General features: G+C 37.7%; 1 protein-coding gene across 17 annotated transcripts in view; it reads right to left on the bottom strand.

The window, feature by feature from the left end:
• Window positions 1-15,410, bottom strand: part of C8H8orf34 (chromosome 8 C8orf34 homolog) — a 496,138-nt gene that overhangs the window by 181,523 nt on the left and 299,205 nt on the right. For 10 of the 17 annotated variants that reach the window (XM_065519322.2, XM_005563491.5, XM_045398358.3 and 7 more), the window contains one exon: window positions 4,695-4,830. The exons of 4 other annotated variants lie outside the window; for them this stretch is intronic. In XM_065519322.2, coding sequence (XP_065375394.1) covers window positions 4,695-4,830 — 136 coding nt within the window. The remainder of the gene's footprint in view (window positions 1-4,694; window positions 4,831-15,410) is intronic. 3 more of the 17 variants (XM_065519324.2, XM_045398357.3, XM_073998939.1) reach the window with 1 other exon arrangement.

The raw sequence follows: 15,410 nt of genomic DNA, 5'->3' as shown, positions 1-15,410 counted from the left end.
GCTTTCCCTAAAATAACATACCAGGTAATTTAGAGTGTGGATGTCAGATCCCTTTTGTCACACTCCAAAGCAGATTGTCTTTCTATTCTACCTTTGTGTAAACTCTTGAAAGGTGTCGGTAAGTAAAGTGATATAATTTAACATTTGTTATCCTAAATTTTCTTACTCATCTGCACCACACTATCTCCAATCCTGCAATGTTTGGAATTAAATCCTGATTCCAAGGTTAAAATCCAGTGTTTGGTTTTGCTCCATGAATTCTGCATTCTCCTCTCATCTGTCTCTTCCCCACAAAATATAGATGCCGAGAAAGAAAGCAATGAGGATGAGCGCAGTTCCCTAAATGAAGCAGTCATTTTTCTACATGTTGGTCTAATTTACAGCACTGAATTTCTGACTGGCTCACTCTCTCTGGATTCTGAGGGATTACCTGGCTCTAAAGACTACAGGCTGCTTGCCTTAAACTCGTGCCCATAACCTGACACTCTGAGACACTGGAATGCTGTCTGTATCTTCTTGGCACTGGATCCTTCTCCCACTGGCCTGGCCAGGCTCTTTCACCTGCATTCTTCCAGACCTGATTCATTGCTTACCCTTGAAGTTCTAGCTGAAGGAGATTAGAACATGCAACTCCAAAATATGCTGTTTTGGTATACTGATTAGTTTGAGCTGAAGGCACTTAGAAAACAGCAAATGCAACAAGAGGCTTGCTTTGAACTCCCCTCATCTGCCTAAAGACAGATTCTCCAAAAGGAACTTCATCATTACCATCAGTCACCTCCCTGAGAGTTTCATTAACCAAGGAAGATGAACTTTTATCACAGGAGAGGGAGGCTAGGAATTGACACCATGCCCAGGTAAACCTTCTCACAAGCTATCACTGATTGTCCCAAAGACTCATTCTTCTTTCCCCAAAATCATTCTGTCTCCCCTAAGTTGCCTACATTCCCCTTACCCTCTCCCCTATGAAGAGGGTATCTAAGCTCCTGAATCTCACTAGGTTTTTGGGTATTCACTGTTCTTTCCTGTGATGCCGCTTAGTTCATAATAAATTTGTAGACCTTTCCTCCTGTTAACCTGCCGTTGTGCGTTTATTTCATAGATTCACTTATCAAATGCTTAGAAGGAAAAGGGAGAGTCTTTACCCCTTTGCACGGTGTTTCTACAGTTCAGAGGTTACAAACAAAGGCCTCCAGACTTTAGACAGATAGTGTAAATGAATGAAGCTAAGCTGACCAACCGAAGTGCACTGGAGGATGACTGCTGGCCTCAGGGTCTAGAGAAGGAGGAAGCTACTACTGTGATATCTCTCCAGAATATAGACCCAGTGTTATAAGCTGCACTGATTTTTAAGAGAAGGTAGATTCCTGATTTTTTATGTGAGATTGGTAACTAATTGGTATGGTCTAAATGTTTGTGCCCACTCCCAAATTCATATGTTGAAACATAACCCCCTGTGTGGTAGTATAAGGAGGTGGGGACTTTGGGAGGTGATTAGGTCACAAGGATGGAACCTTCATGAATGGAATTAGTGCCCTTATAATAAAGACCCCAGAAAGCTAGCTCATCCTCCCACCATGCGAGGACACCATGAGAAGACAGCCGTCTATGAGGAAGCAGGTCCTCCCCAGACACTGAATCAGCCAGCACTTTGATCTTGGACTTCTCAGTCTCCTGAACTGGGAGACATAAATACTTGTCATTTATAAGACAGTTAATGGTATTTCTGTATGGTATTTTATAGCATCCCAAATAGACTAAGACACTAATCAAGTGGTATTTCAAAGTACTATGTGGACACACAATACAACCAGACATTCCCCACCGTGATTCAGCTTATGACTTGTGCCTCTGATAATTGCTCAGCCCTGCTTAGAAAGTATAATTCTCACCATTTTAAATACCTTACTTGCAAAAAGAGAGGTGGGACAGTGACATGGATTGGTGTTGGAGAATTAATGATGGAAAGCTTTGATAATCACATCAACGCATGACAAAAGTAATCTACCCAAAGTAGCACTGGGAGATAGTTCTCCATGTGTCTCTCATGTTTAAAGACACTAATAGCCTTTTTGTTCAGATCATCTGTTCAAGAATATTTGTATAGCATGGGGATCCCCAACCCCCAGGCCATGAACTGGTACTGGTCTGTGGTCTGTTAGGAACCTCCTGGCACAGCAGGAGGTTAGCGGCAGGCAAGGGAGCATTACCACCTGAGCTCCGCCTCCTGGCAGATCAGCCATAAATTCTCACAGGAGCATGAACCCTATTGTGAACCATGCATGAAGGGATCTAGGTTGCATGCTCCATATGCGAACCTAATGCCTGATGATCTGAAGTGGAACAGTTCTATCTCAAAATCCACCCTATCAACCATCCATGGAAAAACTGTCTTCCATGAAATCAGTCACTGGTGCCAAAATGGTTGAGGACTGCTGATCTAGTACACAGCCTTGGAGGATACAGATGGAGGCCCTCCCTGGAGCAACACATAGGAGTGCTAACGGTCTCTTACAGAATAGTCACATTTTCTAAGTTTAGTTTCCTCTTACATAATATAATCTTTTGCACTATTTGTGTTACTCTGAGAATTCTGGCTCAGGAAACCAGTGAAGATGCTAATACCCTGGTTATTGTTATTGCTGTAAGTAGTAAAGTCCTTGGTCTCTGACCCAGGTGTTTCATGAGTTTTCCTAGTATGCATAAAACATAATATAATATGTAAATATATATTATAAATATAAAGCTCCAAATGCAATAAAATCTCAGATTCTCTATAGTTCTTGACAACTGATATTTGTTTTTCCTTCTTTAAATTCTAGCTATAGTAGCTGCTCTAAAATGAATAGTCTAGAATCTTCTTCCATACTGTTTACCACATTTATCTGAATCAATATATTTCTCCTTTGCTTTTGAAAGTAAAACAATGCCTTATTCTCCATCAAAACAGTCATGAACTTTCATCATTTCAAACAACTAAATCACTTTCTATCTCATTGTTTTTATCTATTTGAGGCCTCCATCTTCACCTTCAGACAATAGCTTGATGCTTACCAATAAAGCAGAATGACTAGTAGGTAGACTGTCAACTTATGTTGCCTAAGTTTCAAACTGTGTTTTTCTACCTATTGGTTGTATTACTCTGGACAAGTTATTCAATCAATACATGCCTCAGTTTTCTTATCTATAAAATGGGTATAGTAATAGTAATTAACTCTGAGAATTATCTGCAAATTAAATCAGTTTACACACTTAATGTCTTTAGAATAGTATGTGGTTTATAGCAAGAATGTAGTACATGCCACCAACTATTATTCCATTGAATGTTTGTTGAAAAATTCTGTTATATTCTGACTTTAAATGCAGGTTGTTTATGATTTACAGTTTATCATTGGCAAGCTGAATGATAATTTAGGGCTACAAATGTGCTTGGTCCTTTTGCAGTTCAAATCCTCAATATATTAGAAAAACATTTTTTATAAACTTTCCGTTTTGAAAAAACAAACACCTCATATCCCAGTCTACTACAAACGACATGAACCAAGCATCAACCCCTCTCCAGTCATAATGTAAATGTACAACTATACTACAACGTTTATAGCAAAATGTCATACAATTCATCCACCAATGACTGTGTTCACTCAGGATGCTTAAATATCATCACATAAATATTAGAAGTTCTCTTCACAGCCCTACAAAAAAAAGTCAACCACCAAATATTACTGTCTGAAGCAATGTTTCCGTTGCTGTTTTCACTATGCTATGCCATTTCTCTTAATGGCCTCAAATAACATCCCTGATTTTCTAAGAGCTGTCCTTTCTATTTTTCTAAGCCTGTGAAAATTAAAAAAACTTCCAAAGGGGTAAAGCAAAAGAGAAAAAGCTACAAAAATCTGGTTTGATTTTCCTACACTTTCCTCCCTCCCTATATCCAAGCAGTTAATCTCCTCTCAAACAGTACAATAGAGCAGCTAGACATAAAGAAAAGGAGATAAATTTGGCCAGCCAGTACATTGTTCTTGCTAATCTGGACCATTTACATAAGGGTTAGAAGGCTTGTTTTATCATTTAAAGAGGCTTAAAAGCCTCTTTGCAAATGAGATTTAGTTCCTACAAAAGAATGAATTCTAGCTATTTGGTGAGTTTCTGCTAGACCAGCACTGGGAGCTGACTTGGCAGTAACTACAAGCTACTTCTTTGGCCACATACAGTATATGCAAAGATTGCTTCCAGCTGCCAAAACTGAAAAGCGTCAAGCTGATTAAATTCTTTCCAGGAGGTGAACAGGATGAGGGGCAGGTTAAGAGGTCAATAACATCAGATCTTAAACTGTACCTGGCCAAACTCTTCCTCTATGCAGGTGCTTTAAAAGTGGCTTTGAATGTTCAGAGCCCTTAAATTTTCTTTGAAAGAGAACAGAATGGCGGACAGAGAATGAAATTCAGAGACAGAAGACATAAAATAGTCTCAAGCTGTGAAGTGAAGACAATCTAAACTCTTTGATTCATTGTTGGTGTGAGTGGCATTGGGCACAGGATAAACTGCATAACTAACTCCCTTGCCAATATTAGCACAAAAGATCACTGGAATGAAAAGATGTTCTTAACACAGAAGAGTACAATCTTTGCATGAAAATCTTAGATTTTAAAAATCAAGATCATATTTATATATACTATACCTATTATGTCTTTTACCTGGCACACCTTGAACAGATGTTCAGTGTGACCTTGGCCTGAGGCTCAGCCGGGTAAGTAGGACGGCCTTGGTTAAATTTGCTCCCAGAAGGTACCAGGGTTGTTACTCCCTCCATTCTTAAATCATTAAGATCCTCTGTAACAACACAAACAATTACAGAGAAAAAAAAATTAACTCTAGTGGAATTAAGGAGAAAAATTCATGTTTTCAAGTATCTGCCATTAGTTTGTTAAGCAAAACAATATATATCCCCTTTGCAAAAATCTAACTACATATATCAATTATTTTTCAAATTATTTCTAGACGTAGTTGGAGACAAATTATATGTGAAGATTTACAAGAGACAAAACGGTGAGAGACTGAATATATGGAGAGTGGGCAGAGCACTTATGACCACAGACCACTGACACACAACCTCTGCCATACCCACCGGGTAAGCCAAACTATAACCTCTGCAGCAATCAGCCCCAAATGGTCAGGACTTGGTCAATGACTGCCAGCTCTCCTATTTTTTAACTTTGTTCTCAACTCAGAACCAACCACACAAAACCAAATATGTTTCAAAACCAATTGCATAAATCCTCTGCTTCTAATTAGTCTGCTTCCAGCTTCCCCATCAACAACCTCCAATCAAAATATAACTGACATCTTCCCCTTTTTCACTCTCAATGTTTGCTTTCTACCTTCACCTGAGGAGGACAACAGTAAACCTGAATAGTCATGCCCCAAAGGTTTACTGAAGCCCACTTCTATTTTTCCCAGGTCCTCAATCAAAAATGAAAAGACCTAAATTTTCTCTTGAGATTCAGCTATGTTACAATATGTATATGATCTCCCACTTCATTCAGAGAACAAGGAAGCTTGTAAAAAAGATTCCAATTACTTGCTCTCAGCTTTAGCACTAAAGATATATAAAGTTTCAAAAGATAAATCATAATTTTTACAAAAATCTAATTCATTATTGAAGGCATAATGTATGTGAGGAGGAAAATCACTGTCTTCTGATGACTAAAGATCATAAAAACATCCTAGATCCCTCAAAAAACAATCAGGAGGATTGCATGTTTTAATCGGATATTACAAACGAGGGTCAAATAAATTGATCCTGAGATGGTAACAACTCAGTCTAAATCAAGAACCGGCCTTCTGGAATCTGAGGAAGGCTTGTCAACAGATTTCTTCCATAGGCATCCCAAGTGAAAGCCTTGTTGTCTACTTGTGCATAAGCACTTAGGGTTTTAACTCAACTTCATAAGAATCATCAAAAACTTATCACCTTGACCTGGTTACCAAGGCTTAGTCCTCTTGTTTAAGAGCCTAGGTGCCAATTCAAAACCTGGTGCTTCTGCAGAGCTAATTACAGACTCTCCTCTTGATCTCATGGTTCCTCATGCAATACAGACATTACTACTGCCTCTGAACACACAACACTTTTCAACCAGCATTAAACACTCATGAGAGATTGTTACTCTCTCCTTCTCACATTACTGTTCCACTAGAACACCCTATTTTTGCTACTCTCCTGCCCCTACCAGAAGAAGTGAACCCGTGATTTTCTTACCTCAGGAAACTTTCTGCACTTCAGTATTTTTAAGAACTGCCATTGAAAACCCTGACCAAATATTATTTGTTGCTGGATCATATTTCAAAACTTGAAACTAGAGGTTATCAAGCAGAGTATGCTACCACTAATTTATGTGTCTGTGAGATATAGTCCTCTATCGGAGGTAAAATTAGTCCAGATGGCGGAAATATTGTACGTACTTGAATTCGTTAACTGGACAAAGACCTCAGAGTAATATATATACAGGTACAATTTTTTAAAAAATACATGACTTTGGGGTGCTCTGGAAACAAAGGGTTTTCTAACTCTGCTAGAACCTCCATCAAACAGAGAAGATGTTTAAAACACTTTTAGATACACTCCTGTTCCATACAGATGTAGTCATTACAAAGATCCAAGCTAATGAAAATATAAACAATATAGAAGCTAAAAGAAACGTTCTAACAGATTATTTTGCTAAAGAGGCAGCCTTAATCAAGGTTATGAACCTATCTAAAATTTTAGAGAATAAATCTCTGGAGTAATTATAAGACACCATTATAAAATATCAACATTTAGCCCCTGATTCTGAATAAATAAATAAATAAATAAAATAAACAAACAAAAACCAGTTCTAGCTTTGCTCCGATAATCTGTGGCATTTTTGGTGGACCCAGATGGCTTCAAATGAATACTAGTTAAATTCCTCCATGAAATGACTCATCATGATACAGATAAACTGGTAACAATCTTAAATCTTCAGAGTAGACAGCTGACTCAAGACCTTCAGAGGGAGATAATGACCTCAGAGAGTAGACAGCTTCTCCCCACAATATTGGATCAAGATCTCTGGTGTAATTGCCATTTTGTTTTTTATCTACTTAATTACAATCATTCTTCTCATTTTCTAAAGACCCCTAATAGTCACCCACCCACCATGACTCTTTTTCTCCTTCATTTTATTCTTATTAAAATTTCCTATCAGAGCATAATCATTTTCTAACACTAATCTTGGATTATCTTAAATAGTAACCTTCAAGCTCATTGATTGCTGGATATGCTATCCCTCACGAAACTACCATAATCAAAAACCCTTGGAAAATTTCAGTCTCATCAAATGAGACCACAGGGAATTAAATCCAATGGCATTTCCACTTGAACTTACATGGATAAATCAACCTGTGATTTTGCTAATGTCCCTTTCACACACACACACACACACACACACACACAAACCCTATTATTATAATCGATTAGTTAGAATCTATGTAATTATAAATTTGAATTCAACAACCTTCATAGGAAGAGGAACCAATTATTTGTCACTTGAAAGAGACTAATAGAGATTCACATGTGTAACCCAACTAATGAACAGCCTTGATCCCAACCTCAGGTCATGAATAATTTCTTTTTTCTGGATCCATGTGTGTTCCTACCAGATACTAATTTCCTTGCATCTAGATAGCTAGTCCTGCTTGCTTTATGCACACATACGTCATGCACTATAAAAATAACATTACAAATCTTACCAGTACACAGACACCCTAATTCTATAGATCACCAAGGCTGGAAATTTTAACTCTGATGCAAGCTCCTAAATGAGGCTGTCCTTTAGGATTCAGGCACTTTACTTGGAGGAGTTACTGATTCATTGTTTATACAAACAACCAAAGCAGTTTCCAGCAATAGGAACCATGCAAACAGAAGACTGCAAGACATGTATCACTAATGGTGGCAGAAACTATAAGTGATACTACCTCTACCCTAGATGGAATACAGATCCATCTCAACTGTTGGCAAGAGAGTTGAACAATCGAATTCTTCTGGATTTTTTTTTTCACTAGTCATGGTGGTATCTATACCATTGCTGATACTTCTTGCTATACTTGGATCAGTGAAACAGGTATGGTAGAAAAGTCTACATGTCAGCTTGACAAAAGACTACTTGGTTCTCTAATTTTGGTCCTCATGACCTGTGAGATTTATTCTTCTAGACTGGGTTGGACAATTCAAGTTCTTGGTTCTGAAGAACCAAGTCAGTCACCCCATTGGCTCTGAAGAACCAGGTCAATATTAAATTGACTTAAATTGTTTTTGTTTTTATCATAGTGTCCATGATGCTGGTACACTGAATTCCATATAGAGTCTTAAATGCTTGTATGTGGCCACTCTCTCATCAAATGATCGCAATGATGAGGCAACAAAAAAGATTAAGAAGATCTCGTGATACAATTGACTAAGGATACAAGTGAACAATCATCAAGCAGTGAAGCTCTGGATCCCTCACTTTACCTTTTAACCAACATCCTTTTGCCAAAAAAAGAGAGTGACCAAAGGAGGGGAGATTAAATATACATGCAGATAATAGGTGGATCTTTTATTTTTATTTATTTATTTATTTTTATTGAGAGAGAGTCTTGCTCTGTCACCCAGGTAAGAGTGCAGTGGTGCGATCTCGGCTCACTGCAACCTCCTCCTCTCAGGTTCAAGCAATTCTCCTGCCTCAGCCTTCTGAGTAGCTGGGATTACAAGCACATACCACCATGCCTGCATAATTTTTTCTATTTTTTTTAGTAGAGGCAGGGTTTCACTGTGTTAGCTGGGATGGTCTTGATCTCCTGACTTTGTGATCTGCCCGCCTCGGCCTCCCAAAGTGCTGGGATTACAGGTGTGAGCCACTGCGCTGGGCCAGATCATATGCAGCATTAGAACGCTGACCCACAACCTCTGCAGCCATTGGCTCAAAACATTCAGGACTTCATAAATAAATATCAGTTTCCCTCGTTTCACCCCTATTTCCAACTCAGAACCAACTGAAGAAAGCTAAATGCGCTCGCAAAACCAACTGCATAAGATAGTCTGTTTCTAGTTAGCCCTTCTTCAGTTTTCCCATGCCAACAACTTCCAATCAGAACATATTCAAAGCCTTCCCTTTAAAAATTATTATTATAAAGTTTTCCTACTCCCCTGTATGCCTTTGGGTCTCTGGTAAATGCAAGTGATAGTGGCTGACTCCCATGCTATAACCAGCTCTGAATAAATAGATAAATATTCTCTGCTTGTTTTCATTTGTGTAGTCTTCATTTATTTCCACAATGGCAACCTTCAAATATCTAAAGGTTTGTCATAGAGAAGAGAGATATTAGAGTTCCCCCTGTGCCGGCAGAGAAGAAATGTGTATAAGAGGAGAGTGTGTTTCTCATCAATATAACAACATTTTAACATTTACAGTTGCTCAAAGGCATACTGTACAGTGCTGTGTAGGAGATGTGATCACCCCATTCCTGGAAACGTTAAAAGCAGAGGCCGAATAATTGTTGATAGTGGGCAAATTAGAGTTTTGCAGAAGCATTGTGCTAAATGGTTTAATTCAAATCTAAGCTTCCCATACATTCTCATCATACTTCTATGATTTAGGATACATCAGTTAAAAAGAAGACATTGATTATGTAAAAGAAGAGTGTTTGTTTAAATGAAGCAATCACCTTTTGGGGGCCATTTTGTTATGACTTAGAACTAAAAGTTGCTTTCTTGATTTTTATCTTGGAGCCACAAAGCACACCACATTGACTTATTAACGTGTTTCATGCTGATATGAAGAAATTATGTGGTTAATTCTGGGCTGGGGAGCCCAGACATGCTGGCCCCTCATTACCTTTAAGGATATGTTCAAAGGCCAAAATCATCAACTATCTGCTTGCTTCTGTACCATTTTTCTACTAATAAGATACAGAATCGTGGTATGGAGCTCCATGGCAATTATCTAAGCATTTTTAGATTGTCTGACATATGTAGAGAAGGTAATAAGACATGAATTTATGACTGCATTTTGATGAACAGTAAAGCTCCCTGCCAGAACTCTCCTTTCATGTGCAAATTTGAATGTATTTAATGAGACTTTTTGAAGATTTCCTAGCAGCTCCTCACACCCCATCTGGATAGCACCTCTTTTTTCCAGTTCAGAATAACTGTCACAGTGTGGGAGAACAGAGAACCCTAGAGTCAGAAGCCTTCTGGAATTCATTTGCTGGTTCACTGGAGACTTCAGAGTGCTGTAAGCTGAAACTGCTTCAACAACTGCTGTGGTTCTTGTAGTGTCAGATGTGACTGTGGCAATGGCAGTGAAATTGGCTCCTGCAGTCTTAGAAGAGGCCTCACTCTGAAAAATATCCAATCATTTTTTTCTTTCTTTACAAATATTCATTATTTTAAAGATGATCAATGAGCTCCTAATAACTACTGAATACTTACCAAGCTCTAAAGGGTGACAGAACCATAAAAAAACTTGGTTTGGTCATGGGAGGATACTAACAATCTATGCTAAGTTTACAAAGAACAAAAATAAAATAAAATACAAATCTAGGTCTCACTAGCTCCATTTCCTTAACAACATTATTTAAGGGAGCAGGTGTCTACGATTAAATAATTAAGGGAAGTAAAACCCCCAAAATGCCTAAACTTAGGAAAGTTTATGAAAATGGAAAGGGAGAAAAACAAATTAAGTAAGATTCTGTCCAAGGACTTTTTAATACTGCTTAAGGGAGGAAATACCAGGAACATATCCTAGACGTAGAAAACTGAGAATCCTTGAATACCAATGGTATTGAAGGAGGTAAAAATATGCCATTCTGGCATGTTGACTATTTTGAGTTAAAGGCATTTGAAATACAGCAGGTGCAAGAAAATTACTCTGACCTTCATTCTGTTTCTTAAAAACACAAAAAATGAAATTCCTATGTGAAAGATATCCACCTTATACTACAAGAAAAGCAACTTCTTATCATCAAGTACAAAAAAATTGAGATGGAGAGAATTCTGTACAGATCTTTTAAAATATCTCAACCTGTAAGCCTTCCCATATTATTTATTAGATTCTTCACAATTTACTATTCTTTGTTTGATTCAGTATGTAAGTGATTGACTCTGTTTTTGGATCTTCATTTCCTTTTGAGGGCTCCCATGCCATGTAAAACTGTTTTGGTATTAAATAAATTCATAGGATTTTCTTCTTTTAATTTCTATTGTGTCAATTTAATTCTCAGGCTCAGCCAAAAACAAAACAAAACAAAAACAAAAACAAAAACAAAAAACAAAAAACAAAAAACCACCTAGAAGGGAAGTAGTAAAGTACTGCCTCTCCTAAAGTATCAGAACCTTTCTGCCTTTTCTTCCTTCTTTTTTCTTTCTTCCTCTCTTTCTTCTACTCTATCTTTCTTCCTTCCTATTTGGGGGCTTCTTTCCTAAGATATTCTCCAAAATATTCTCTACAATATCCAGCCCAGTGCCATAGATATGGGAGATATACCATCTTTGATTGCAAGTAGATAAAAATTTAGTCTGTTAAAAAGAAATTTGGTAAACTAGAAATTTCTTAGAAGCAATTAGGAATAGTTTCCACAACAAAGAAGTCTGTGATTCTTAAGATAACAGTAGTTAAGAAGGATAATATACAAATCAACTGACGGAAATTTTAAAAAATATACTTGCCCTGTTTAGATGCTTTGAAATTGAACTGTCTAGTAAGTGGGAGAAGAATGTTAAGAAGATAGATAACTATAATATTATGTGATCAACCCCATCCCAGAAGAAAAATAAATGTTTTAACTGTTATATGAAATATATAAGAAAGCAACTGAGGTTGGGGGTAAAATGCCAGCTATTGTCTTTTAGCACTTGCCCCTATGCTTACTAGCTTCCATGCCCCCCTGTATTGGAAGACTAGAAAACTAAGAATTGCATTGCTTATACTCTTTTACTACCTAGTTTGCCACATAAAGTTTAGGATTTGTCAAGCAGCTGCAGTAACTAGATTTAACAGGTAGAAGAGAGGAGAAACACTCATTTTCCTCTAGCAGCAGCTCCAGTTGGGTGAACTTTGTAGGTATAAGGGCTGTTGGTTGATTATTTTTTTAATCTCTATACTTCTATTAACATTACAAAAGATTTATGAACTCTGAAGCAATTTCCTGCAGTTTTCTAACTTCTGGGTAGCAACAGCCAACACCTGCACTGCTGTAGCAGAGGTTCTCCTTGAGAGGGCTCTGCCCTGCAGCAGACTTCTGCCTGGACATTCAGGCACCTCCATACTTTCTCTGCAATCTAGGTGGAGGCTCCCAAAGCTGAACTCTTGTCTTTTGCACAGCAGTAGGCTCAACACCACGTGGAAGCTGCAAGACTTGGGGATTGCATCCTCTTAAGCCATGGTCTGAACTGTACCTTGGCCCCTTTTAGCCATGGCTGGAACTAGAGTGGCTGGGACGCAGGGTGCAATGTCCCAAGGCTGAACAGAGGTGCAGGGCCCTGGCCTGACCAACAAAACCATTTTTCCCTACTAGGCTGCCAGGCCTGTGATGGGAGGGGCTGCTATGAAGATCTCTGACATGCCTTGGAGATACTTTGCTCATTGTCTTTGCCATTAACATTGGGCTCCTCATTACTTATGCAAATATCTGCAACCAGCTTGAATTTATTGCCAGAAAATGGGTTTTTATTTTTTACTGCATGGTCAGGCTGCAAATTTTTCAAACTTTTACTCTCTGCTTCCCTTTTAAATGTAAGTTCCAATTTCCGATCTTTTCTTTGTGAATGAATATGGGTGTAAACTTTTACCAAAAGCCAGGTCACCTCTTGAATGCTTTGCTGCTTATAAATTTCTTCTGCCAGAAATCCTAAATCATCTTTCTCAACTCCAAAGTTCCACAAATCTCTAGGGCAGGACAAAATGCCAGCAGTCTCTTCGCTAAGACATAACAAGAGTGACCTCTGCTCCATTTCCCAAAAAGTTCCTCATCTCAATCTGACACCACCTCAGCCTGGACTTTGTTGTCCATATCACCATCATAATTTTGGTCAAAACTATTCAGCAAGTCTCTAGGAAGTTCCAAACTTTCCCACATCTTCCTGTCTTCTGAGCCCTCCAAACTGTTCCAACCTCTGCCCATTATCCAGTTCCAAAGTTGCTTCCACATTTTTAGGTATCTTTAGGCAGTAACTCACTCCTGGTACCAATTTTATGTATTGGCCCTTTTTCACACTGCATAAAAAACTTCCCGAGACTAGGCACTTTACAAAGGAAAGAGGTCTAATTGACTCACAGCTCCGCATAGCTGAGGAGGTCTCAAGAAACTTACAATCATGGCAGAAGGTGAAGGGGAAGCAAAACACATCTTACATAGTCCCATAGTGGCAGGAGAGAGAGAGAGCAAGGAGGGAACTTCCAAACACCTTTAAACCATCAGATCTCAAGAGAACTCCCTCACTCTCAGAACAGCATGGGGTAAACCACCCCCATGATTTAATCACCTCCCACCAGATCCTTCCCTCGACACATGGGGATTACAATTCAAGATGAGATACGGGTGGGGACACAGAGCCAAACCATATCAATAGTACTTTCTGAAATGTTATGCAGCTAATATGACTGTAGCCTGAGATGTATAGGGATAGTGGAATGGAATATTAAAACAGAGTTTAGTCTCAGATGATAAAGGGAGATAATCAATAATTATAATAATTATGACATTATTATAATAATCATGTAGGAAGGTATCAATTCTGTGTTTCAGAAAGATAACTGGCTAGGCACAGTGGCTTGTGCCTTAATCCCAACACTTTTGGCTGGAGGTCAAGGTAGGAGGATCACTTGAGCCTAGAAGTTTGAGACAAGCCTGGCAACATAGTGGAGTGTTGTCTTTATTTACTTATTTATTTTTATTTTTGAGACAGAGTCCTGCTCTGTTGCCCAGGCTGGAGTGCAGTGGCACAATCTTGGCTCACTGCAACCTCCACCTCCCAGGTTCAAGTGATTCTCCTGCATCAGCCTCCTAATTAGCTGGGACTACAGGTGCATGCCACCACCATGCCTGGCTAATTTTTGTATTTTTACTAGAGATGGGGTTTCACTATGTTGGCCTGCCTGGTCTCCAACTCCAGACATCAAGTAATCTGCCCGCTTCAGCCTCTCAAAGTGCTGGGATTACAGGCATGAGCCACGAACCCTGGCTGGGGCCCTGTCTTTAAAAAAAAAAAAAAATAGCTGGGCATGTTGGGGCATGCCTGTGGTCCCAACTACTCAGGAGGCTGAGGTGGGAGGATCTCTTGAGCCCAACAGGAGGTTGAGTCTGCAGTGGGCTCTGATTGTGCCACTGCACTCCAGCCTGGGAGACAGAGTGAGACTCTGTCTGCAAAAAAAACCAAAAAAAACCAAAGATAATTGTAGGTATATTTATTAAAAACCAATTAAATAAATAATTTGCTAAATTTATAAAATATTAATTGTAGGACTTTTTTGGAATATAGTCAATATTATGAATAATATAACCACTATAAAATATTCCTCAATGACATGAATATATTCAACTAAAATATTCAGTGAATGAATTAATAAATATATTACTCATAACTATAAGTGCATTTCTTATTAAGATATTCATATGTAAGATTATACAATTATACATTCAACTAAATATCATGGATATAGTTTATATAGTGAATATATTCAATATACTGTAGAACTATACTGTTGAATTCATGAGTCACTAGCTACATGTTATTATTGAGTGCTCGAAATGCAGCTAGTCTGAATTGAGTTATGCTGGAAGAGTTAAATATACACAGAATTTCAAAAAAATAGTACAAAGAAAATAATGCAAATATCTAATTTATAACTTTTCTATTGACTACATGTTGAAATGATAATATTATGGATATATCAGTTTAAATGTGCTATTAAAATTAATTTTACCTGTTTATTTTTCCTTTTTTAATGTGAGTACTAGAAAATTTAAAATTACTACATTGTTTCAATTATATTTCAATTTGTAACTCATTATTTTTCTATTGGACAGTGCTATTTTAGAATATATGTCATGAACATATTAATAAAAATTATATTTTAAAATAAACTCTCCTATGTTCTATTGCTTTATACTAAATAAATATTCCTTAAATTGATATAAAGAATATGTTCATTGACTATATTTAAGAATAATATTCATGAGGTAAATGCAATCATATTCATTGATTCTATTCAAAAGAATATTTTAAAATTATTTGCTATACTCTTATCTGGCTCTATTTTCTTCGTAAAGCCCTTATCATTACTTCACTTTGTACACACATACACACTTACACACATATACACGAACTTAAACATAAACACACATTTACATAC

This window comes from Macaca fascicularis, chromosome 8 (assembly GCF_037993035.2).
Source record: "Macaca fascicularis isolate 582-1 chromosome 8, T2T-MFA8v1.1".
Lineage (NCBI taxonomy): Eukaryota > Metazoa > Chordata > Mammalia > Primates > Cercopithecidae > Macaca > Macaca fascicularis.
The sequence above is the reverse complement of the archived record's forward strand: the minus strand, read 5'-3'. Positions and strand labels throughout refer to the sequence as shown.